Here is a 10,459-nt window from a genome sequence, read left to right as displayed (position 1 = left end):
TGAATAACTCGGCACTCTAAAGCACCCGAGAGCGTTTTTTTCGATGCCAACCTAACCAGAGTGACGGGAGCGGCACAATTCAGAAAAAGTGCTCAGCTCGCCGAGAAAATGCGATTTAAGCAATCAAATTAAAAATGCTTATAAAACATAAACCAAACGTTGGAGGTGGTCATTTCTTCATGCGCAGTGTTAGGTTTTTACAGACAGAGTGAATAAATGTTAAGAGAAACGCACCAACGGACAGACCACAAGTGAGGCAGAATATTGAGTCGTAGCTTGCGCAAGGAGTGCAGTACAGACAGCTTACAATGCCCAACCTACACTAAAGTCTGTCTGCATCCTTGCTCTCTTTATTTGGGGATTGCCCTCATCACATGTGTAGCAGAAACCAAATAAGGGTAGGGGGAAGCGCAAACGGTTTCTGCTTTTGGTAAGCGCAGGAAACTTCTGGTGTGTGTAGATTACTGCAAACGTTATACTGATGTGGCGACACAGGAAAGAGCAAACAAAGTTCATCAAGTTTAATGGGTTGAAAACAGTCTTATCAGCAGGGATCAGGGGCGCTCCCAGCGCTCCATCTCTTGAGGGTGTGAAGTGCCGAGTCAGCCACTTGAGTAAGACTGACACAATGCCGTTGCCGCTGTCTCTCGCTGGCCGAGACAAGACCTCACACCTTGGCTGATGTGGTTTTCTGTGGTGAACATAAGAACAGCAAAGCGGAACGAACGCACGTACGCACTAATCTAATCTAACGGTAGATCTAACAAGACATCTTTTACTGTAATATAGTAATATGAAAACTAAAAGAGAACGCATGATAACGTAAATAAAAGAGAACGCATGATAACATATATATACAATTTTCCAACAATTCCCCCCTGTTTATCATAAGTTCTCAGAGACCCTCAAATCACCCAAAGGCTACTTCAAAAGATTTTCAGCCGCAGGATCATACGTCATAAGAACAAATTTACACTCGGGAGGCGACCGAAGCCAATCAGACAACGTCGGACTCAGGAAAAAGGTCGGACAGGTCCACAGCGGGGGCCTCATCAATGGAGTCAATGCTAAGACGACAACTCGGGGGTCGTGGGAGCTCAGAGTCGTTCTCAGGGAGCAACGGAAAAGCGTCAGCCGGCGGAGAGATAGCAGTCGTAATCAATTTATTAATTAGGGACCGGAGACACGGAATGCAACAACATCCACACAAGGTCAAAACAGCAGAAAAAACGGCAAGGGAGACAAGGACCGAGGAAACCAGGGTGCGGTACTTGCCGAACACATTCAGCCAGCTGTTCCAAACCTCCGTGTTCACACCACTGTGGTCCTTCATCTTCCCATTCAAGGTCCTCAAACCCTCAAGGGCCAGGGACAGGCTTCCGCCGGCTGCAGTGTTATTTGGGATAAAAGTGCAGCATTGCTCACCGAACATGGCGCAGACACCGCCCTCCTTAGCGAGTAGCATGTCAAGGGCCATCCGGTTCTGGAAAGCCATGAGGGAAGTCGCGGCCAGCTGGGAGTGGACCGCTCTGAAGCCCGCCTCGGTCCAATTTCCAAGCCTCTGCACGTTGTAGTGGATGTAATTGATCCTGTCAACATTTTTGTTAAGGGTGCACCACCAACAAATGGAGGATTCGAAACCAGCTGCTATCTGGTTCACCAGCTTATACTCATCCGGCACTCCTCTGGGAACTCCAATGGCATCTATATAGGTCGGATCCGCCGCGCCTTGCCACTCGGCGCTCCGCTCAGCCCTCGACCAGGGCCGGGGCACAAAAGAATCAACAAAAATTTCTAGCTCATGAGGAGCCGCGGGCATTAACAAAACGGGAAGCAAAAGGGTCACCAAAGCGCAAGTACCAGAGCTATTAAAAGGGAGACTATCATAAAGTTTGTCAGTGTTGCACCAAAACCAAATATCACTACGAGCGATGGGTGAGAAAAAGGCAGCGCCATAGAACAGGGAAGTGCACAAAGGAGCTGACAAAACGCCTAGGCTTGCGCCGGTACCGGGCAACTTGATGCACGTGAAATTACCTTTAGCAACATCAGTGGAAAAAAGGGGTTTGGACTTTGCCAAGGAGGAAACGGGATAGACCTTGTCCCAACTGGAGCAAGGATGAGCAGACGGAATGGAAGGGGTAGACATCACAAAAATCGCACACTCAGGAGCTACACTTGCGGGAATGATTCTCAAGAGGGGCCGTGGGCCCATACACACAACGCAACTGGTGTTAGTCACATTAGCAGCTTGCTCGGCCATGAGGAGCCAATTGTTAGTCTGGCCACTCATACCTGTGGAGGCCACAAAGTGACTGTCTACATCGGTGAGGGCCACGCTCGTAATCACTGCCCCAGATGTTTTGGAAAAGTCGCTCAACACGGGACTGTCAGCGCCCCGCATAGTTTTGTTAACGCAAATTACAATAGGAAACTGAGGATCCCTCCCAGAGGACCAAGCCCACAACTGAAAACCCCAACAGGAAGTATTGAGCAGGGTAGCGTGAGGGGGCCGAATCGTGTCATCAGGGAGTGTAACGGTCAAAAGAAGGCTTGAGCCTTGGTTCTTTAAAGTTATACGCTCAGCAAAAAACACAGCTTCTTCACTGGAGCCAGGAGGCCAGTAACCTGGTACCTGTGAGGTGATAAGGGTGCTCCAATCAGATATGTCTGGATTGCCAGTCAAATACCACCAATACCCAGGCCATTTGTCACCCGTAGTGAGCAGGCCTTGTCGGGTACCTTTCAAACTCTTCAAGGGCACGGTGATAGTGGAGGCCGTGTTTGGGGCCACGGTGAACGCCAATGAATGTAGGTACGCGTTGGCTATGCGCCATGGCACGCAGGAAATACCGTCGTGAACGAGAGCAGGCGTGCAGTGTTTGAAGGTGGACGAGACTTCACGCCTAATGGACGAGACCTCACGCCTATGTCTACGCGAGGCAACGTTGTTCCATGGACAATATCGGTAAACAAAGGAACCATTGCGACTGTGCCCAGAATCGTCATCCGCCAAGCAATGTTTGTAATACTCTTCAAGAGAAAAATCATCAGGTGAATCAGAAACAGCGGAAACTTCAGGTAAATTAGGAACAGTGGAAACTCCAGGTGAACTGTCTGGAGTCGTGTGTTTTATAAAAACAGGGCCGATGCGCATATAGCACACTGTCCCAACTACAGTGAAACCAAAAATGACAAAAATCCAAATGAATGCTTCCCAAGGTTTGCAACCATCCCGCACCTTCGCAAGACATTGTTCCAACGGCATTTTAACACCTAGTTTTAGATCTCCTCAGAGTCAACTCCCTGAGCTTCGGGTTGGTGGCTTGGAATGCTTCTGCTGGCTTTCGTGTCAACCCTGGATCTTGACACCAGGATCAGGCACTATTACCAGACTTGCTCACCTTCCGTACTTAGGTTGGGTCTGCGGAGATTACCTTTTTACAGTGTGACAAATGAATCCACGTGTTGCGTTCGGCTATTTTTAAAGTGTTAGGTGTTGTGAGAAGCACTAAAAAGGGACCTTCCCACTTGGGCGAGTGCCAATTCTTCTTCTTGATGCTCCTGATCAAGACCCAGTCTCCCGGAACCACTTTGGGGTCCTCCTGCGGAGAGATGGGTTGGTCAGTAATGTTACTGGTCTGATTTTTAGCATGTTCCAACATTTTTCTCATGTAGTCGGCCAAAGTGGCCTCTTCCGGCACGTCCCAAACATTTTTAAACTGAGGAAGCCTGTACGGTCTTCCAAAGATGGTTTCATAGGGAGTCAACCCAGTCGTACTTGTAACATTTATGTACATTTTCACTAAATCTAGACACTGAGTCCATGGTCGTTTAGTTTCCTCCATGCATTTTTTTAGTCTATTTTTTATAGTACCATTAAAACGCTCAATCAAGCCAGCTGACTGTGGATGGTAGGAACAATGGTTCTTTATATTTATGTGGAACAATCTCCCAATGTTTTGCACCACTTGATTGACAAAATGTTGACCATTGTCACTATAAATTTTTTCTGGAATGCCATATCTTGGAATAATGTCTTTGCACAATGCTTTTGCTACTGTTAGTGCGTCCGCATGTCTAGTGGGAAAAACTTCTACCCATTTAGAAAACGCATCGATGATGACCAAACAATATTCTTTTCCCTCGCTCTTATTTAATTGGATGTAATCCATATGTATTGTGTGAAATGGATACAATGGAGTCGGAAATTTTCCTCTCCGAGGTCGCAAGTTACCTTGTGGATTGTGTTTAGCACAAATCAAACATGATCTGCAAAATTGTTGCGAAAAACCAGCAAACCCGTATGCTGTGTAAATGGACTCAATCTGTTTCACCATACCCCCTGTCGAGACATGGGTGACCCCATGACTCGAAATAGCAGCCCACTTATACAAGTTCCGAGGCAAGACAGGCTTGCCCAGAGGTCACACAAAAAGGCCATTGTCATTTTTAATGGCGCCCCGTTTCTCCCAAGAGAGGCGCTCCTGGGAGGGGCTTTGAGATTGCATGTCAAGCAGCACGTCAGGAGAAACGTGAGACATGGAATCGCTATCAGTACAAGAAGAGAGGACATGGAGCACGCCTTCAGCGGCAGCCTTGGCAGACCTGTCAGCGAAGGCGTTACCCAAAGAAACAGGATCAGTCCTAGTAGTATGAGCAGCACATTTGCAGACCGCCACCTTGGAGGGCAGTTGGACAGCGTCCAAAAGTTGGGGAAGCAATGTCGAATGGGTGACGGGCTTGCCCGTAGATGTTACCATGCCACGGTTGCTCCATTGTTGAGCAAAAACGTGCACTGTGGCAAAAGCATACTGACTGTCAGTCCAAATGGTGACAGGCTTGTTCGCGAAAAGAATGCAAGCTTCGGTGAGAGCAATGAGTTCAGCGGCTTGTGCCGACATATGGGAAGGCAGTTTCACAGCTTTCAAAACCTCGTCAGCTGTAACGACAGCGTAACCAGAGAGGGTCACGCCAAGAGCATTTTTCTTCGAAGATCCATCAACAAAAACCACGTGACCATCAGACAAGGGTGTGTCCTCCAGATCGGGCCGAGCCTTGGCTACTTGTTGGGCCGCATCGACACAATCATGGAAATCACCGTCATCCGGAAGAGGAATGAGAGTAGCAGGATTGAGTGTTGTGCACCTCTCAACGGTCAGATGCGGTTGGGAAAGCAAAGTAGCCATGCACGACAAGTGACGTGCAGGCGACAAAAAGGTCATGTTCGTTTGTAGCAGAAGAGCTGACACTGCATGCGGAACTTTCAGCGTTAAAGGATGAAACAACACGACGCTGGCGCTGCTTTCCACAGCCATGGAGGCCGCCACCACGGCCCTCACACATGGTGGGAGAGCGCAAGCAACACTATCCAATTTAGAAGAATAAAAGGCAATAGGGCGAAGTTTCAAGCCATGCGATTGCATCAAAACAGAGGTCATATAATGACCTTTGCAATCAACAGTCTGGACAAACGGTTTGTCATAATTGGGCAAGGCTAGAGTGGAGCTAGAGACCAATGCCTGCTTGATCAACACAAATGCATCCTCCGCCTCAGGAGTCCATTTTAGTGGAGTGGACATCGAGATGTCCTCAACATACATTAATTTGGACAGAGGAGCGACAATTTGGGCATAATCAGGCACCCAGCTCCTGCAATAACCAGCAAGACCCAGAAAAGACATCATTTGTTTCTTAGTGAGTGGTTTAGGGGCCTGCAAAATGGAAACTTTCCTGCTCTCAATTATAGTTCGACCTCGGGAACTAAGATTGTGTCCTAAATATTTAATTTCCTCAGACCACAGTTGGAGCTTGTTTTTGCTGACCTTGTGGCCTTCCTTCGCCAGGTGATGTAACACTGCAAGTGTGTCCGTCTGACAAGAATCAAAATCAGGAGAAGCAATCAAAATGTCATCAACATAGAGCAAAATCTGACTTCCCTTTGGTGGGACAAATTTTGCCATGCTGGCCGCCATTACCTGCGAATAGATAGTTGGGCTTTCGCAGTACCCTTGGGGCAGTCTGGTAAAGGTGTACCTCGAGCCAGCATAAGTAAATGCAAACCAAAACTGGCTTTCTTCAGCAACAGGAACAGAGAAGAAAGCGTTGCTAATATCAATTACTGAGAATATCTTTGCATCAGGCGTTAATGAATTCAACAAGGTGTGTGGGTCAGGGACACAAGGTGCCCTCTGAATGACGGCGCTGTTCACTGCTTGCAAATCTTGCACCATTCTCCACCCGACAGAAGGAGGCGCTTCCTTCACAGGAAAAATCGGAGTATTACAAGGAGAATCAGGACAGAGAATAATGACACCAGCTTTTAGTAAATCCGAAATGACAGGTGCGATGCCTTGCAGGGCATCGGGTTTCAATGGATACTGTCGCACACAAGGTCGGTACTCAGTCTTAGGTCTAATAACAACAGGAAGTGCACCTTTCACCAACCCAACGTCAGAGGGCCCTGTTGACCAGAGATCAGTCGGGACCTCAGCGAGGACCTGCTCATCTCCTGGTGACAACACAAAATGTCAAGCTGAGGGTGCTTTCTCAGAACAAGTTTTAGCATGCACACCACAAGAAAGGAAAAAGATGTGGTTCAAGACACTTCTGAAAAGCTTGGTAGAAGGACTGTAAAGAACACCAGAACTATCTCGAGTCCAGTCAAGGGCAGCCAATCCGTCTTTGGCCATGAATCCCACGCTTTGCCATGTGGATGAAAAAGGTCGGAACAAAGAGATATGGAGCGGGGTGGCCGTCTTGTGTAAATTTTCGATTCTAGAGGGAGCTGGCTGCATGACTACACAAGCGCGGCTTTCACCATCATGTAAGAGGAAAGCTGCTCTCAAGATGATAGGCGTAGCAGCCTTAAGCATGGCTTCGTAGCTTTGGTCAGGACCGGGCGTGTCCTTGTGCCACAAGGTCACGTGCAAGTCGTTTGGTTCCATTGCCTGCTCAGGGCATCGCAAAAGGCTTCTGGCCCGTGCCAAAAGAGGAGACCCAAATTGTCTCACCTCGGGGTCAATTAAATCCAATGAATAAAAATAGTAGCAATGAAATTGACCAAATATTTGTAATTGGTGACGCCTTTTGACAACGATTTTGTCATCAAGAGATACTAGAGAAAGACCAAGAGCAGTGAGAGCATCTCTTCCAAGCAAGTTAATAGGGCAATTTGGCATCAGCAAGACAGGAATGCAACAACTTCCTCCTTCAGGGTCCCGTATCCAGACTGGATGAGACTGAGGAACTGGAGTTGTCATTCCATTTGCTGCCCTCACCCAAAAGGATCTCCCGCCTTCTCGCACATCCGCAGGAATGTCGCGACAAGTAGTGATGCACGCTCCTGAATCACACAAAAAGGTAATGGGAGTACCATTCACAAACAAAGTTATCACAGGTTTCTCTACATTGTTCATCAACAAGTCCTGAATGTTCAAATCTGCATCAATAGGGGGAGCTGTTGTCAAAACAGCTCCTTCAGTTCCATGCTGACTGTCGGTTAGTCACAAGGGAGGGTCAGCCCCGCTTTTATGGGGGTCCGGACAATATTTTGCTATGTGGCCCTCCTTGCCGCACGCCCAGCAGACAGGAGGCTGAGTGCTAGGTTGCTTCGGTTGACCTGTCGGGCCATAACCGAGAGCACCATGCCGGTAGCCTCCTCTGCCCTTGCCGCGGAAGTTTCCACGACCATGCTTCTTCTGGTAAGGTTCAAAAGTTTTGTTTTGATAAAATGCATCATGTGAGTCTTTATCAGCAAAAAAGATGGTAGCCACTTTCCCTTTTTCTTTTCCTTTTTTCAAATTAACAACTTTCTCAGCATGCATGGCATGATCAATAAATTGTGGCAGTGTGGAAGTAGGGAAAGTGATCATATGTTTCACAACCCAGTTTTGGATTGCTGGTCGCGAATTTGTATGTAGAGCATTTTTGAGCTGCTGGTTGTAAACCTCAGTTCCAGGTTCCAAGCCGCTATTGGCTTTGAACACTTTCTCCAATCTGTGTCTATAATCTTCAAACAATTCATCCTCTTTTTGTTTGGTTCGACCAATTTCTGCATAATTTGCTCTTCGTTGAAATTTAGTTTTTATCCTGCCCAAAAGTTGCTCAATTTGATTTCTCAATGGCAGCCCATTATATTCCAATGGGCGGCCATTTTCATCAAAAGGATCCCAATTGCCCTTGACACTGGCCCAGTCTTTGGTCAAGGTTGCCATAAAAACTTGTTGCACCTCATCTCCTCTTAAATTATAAGAAGCAATGAGTTGCATCATGTCAGTACAATATTGCTCAACATCTTCAGACGGCAATGCTATTCCCTCAGTGGCTGATTTTACATCAGCATGAGTCCACGTTCTGTAGACTAAAATAGTGGGCCCTCCGTCATCATGGGGGTTTGCCACTTGAATCATTGGGTAGGCCTCGGTTACTCCTGCGCCCATGTAGTTCGGGCTGCCGTCTGCTACGGGGGCCGATGGAGAGGGAGCTTCCGCTTTTACGCGGCTCCGCGTAACCATGGCGTGAGCAAAATCACTATATTTTGGAGGGTCATCTACGACCGGCAATTGTGGGTACAATTGCTCGCGCTCCACAGTACTTCTCCTAACAATTTGTTCATCTTTCTCATCTGAATCCACCCCCTCCTCGGGCACGGCTCTCAAGCGAGGCCGCGCTACTGAAGTTTCATCATCTTCTCGTCTGTGCAATAAAAGGCTCTCTTTGGAGACGGACTTTTCTTCGCTCCTTTTGTTCTTTAATTTTTCTTTTATTTGTCCACATTTTCTTTTTTCTGCTTCCAATTCCCATTTCACTATTAAATGATACCCATCTTTATTCTTTTTATTTGCACCATGTTTGGCAATAATCGATTGTTTGAGTTTGTTTAATGAGTTCGCACTCAATTGACCATCGAAGTCATAATTTGTTATCCATTTATCGAGATATTTCACATTTTTAGGGTCGACCCATTCCATTAATTTCCAATCTTTGCATTTTAATTTATCTCGGGGTAAAGAGCTTCGTTTGCTGTTTAAATTTCCCATGGTTTTATTTTCTAAATTTCGGAGTTGGCGGTTCGAATGGCACCTACAGTGTCCTAAAGCCAACTTTATTCACAGGACAGTGGTTAATTATTCGATGTGGAGTAAGTCTCCTTTCACCTCCCTCGCAGGGGAGCGGAGAGTTCTTTAGCCTCTGCACCTCACACAAAGCCACTGTTTACAATCCTGTGTTTTTATATAGAGGAGAGCTCAAATGAGATCACTCTCAGTCAAACCGCACACAAACACACCACACGCGTTTTCCCCACTTTTAGGAATAACAGAGGAGTCCGCACCTCCTTGCGGAATTTAACTAACAATTAATCGCTAGGTTTAACTAACAATTAGTTAGGGGGCTCCGCACCGCCCCGCGGAATTTAACTGTTCCTATTTACTTGACAGGGTCTAGAATTCCCAAGGTTTTAGTGACTTCTCGTCACTTTTTTTACTTTAAGTGACCTCTTGTCACCGCTCATTCATTCCTTTTAGTAGAATCAATATTCCTACTCACAGTCCGCTGGTTCTTTTCCTCGGGTGATTTCGGCAGTCCCCCCGGCGTCCAGCCGAACTGCTCGAGGCAGTCCCGTCAAAGGGCTTTTGTTTACCTTGGCCAAGGATTTTTCCTGCGTCGAGGAGTCCCGCCGGAGCCGTTAGGACATATGGAAATCCCGGACGAGCCCCCAATTTCTGTTAGGTTTTTACAGACAGAGTGAATAAATGTTAAGAGAAACGCACCAACGGACAGACCACAAGTGAGGCAGAATATTGAGTCGTAGCTTGCGCAAGGAGTGCAGTACAGACAGCTTACAATGCCCAACCTACACTAAAGTCTGTCTGCATCCTTGCTCTCTTTATTTGGGGATTGCCCTCATCACATGTGTAGCAGAAACCAAATAAGGGTAGGGGGAAGCGCAAACGGTTTCTGCTTTTGGTAAGCGCAGGAAACTTCTGGTGTGTGTAGATTACTGCAAACGTTATACTGATGTGGCGACACAGGAAAGAGCAAACAAAGTTCATCAAGTTTAATGGGTTGAAAACAGTCTTATCAGCAGGGATCAGGGGCGCTCCCAGCGCTCCATCTCTTGAGGGTGTGAAGTGCCGAGTCAGCCACTTGAGTAAGACTGACACAATGCCGTTGCCGCTGTCTCTCGCTGGCCGAGACAAGACCTCACACCTTGGCTGATGTGGTTTTCTGTGGTGAACATAAGAACAGCAAAGCGGAACGAACGCACGTACGCACTAATCTAATCTAACGGTAGATCTAACAAGACATCTTTTACTGTAATATAGTAATATGAAAACTAAAAGAGAACGCATGATAACGTAAATAAAAGAGAACGCATGATAACATATATATACAATTTTCCAACACGCAGTGAATAACTCGGCACTCTAAAGCACCCGAGAGCGTTTTTTTCGAT

General features: G+C 47.0%; 1 protein-coding gene across 1 annotated transcript; it reads right to left on the bottom strand.

Annotated features, from left to right (window-relative positions):
• Positions 1-264: 264 nt before the first annotated feature.
• LOC133147255 (uncharacterized) lies at positions 265-8,934 on the bottom strand. The gene is made up of 2 exons (XM_061271247.1): positions 5,979-8,934; positions 265-2,635 (listed from the first exon to the last, which is right to left on the bottom strand). The coding sequence occupies exon 1, from the start codon at positions 8,514-8,516 to the stop codon at positions 7,506-7,508; it is 1,011 nt and encodes a 336-aa protein (XP_061127231.1). The 5' UTR covers positions 8,517-8,934; the 3' UTR covers positions 265-2,635; positions 5,979-7,505.
• Positions 8,935-10,459: the final 1,525 nt, after the last annotated feature.

This window comes from Syngnathus typhle, unplaced genomic scaffold, assembly GCF_033458585.1.
Source record: "Syngnathus typhle isolate RoL2023-S1 ecotype Sweden unplaced genomic scaffold, RoL_Styp_1.0 HiC_scaffold_38, whole genome shotgun sequence".
NCBI lineage: Eukaryota > Metazoa > Chordata > Actinopteri > Syngnathiformes > Syngnathidae > Syngnathus > Syngnathus typhle.
This window is presented reverse-complemented; position numbering and strand designations above follow the sequence as displayed.

Bases quoted from the DNA above. Each gene is read 5' to 3' on its own strand.
- LOC133147255 (XM_061271247.1), bottom strand. From the start codon at position 8,516: ATGGTTACGCGGAGCCGCGTAAAAGCGGAAGCTCCCTCTCCATCGGCC.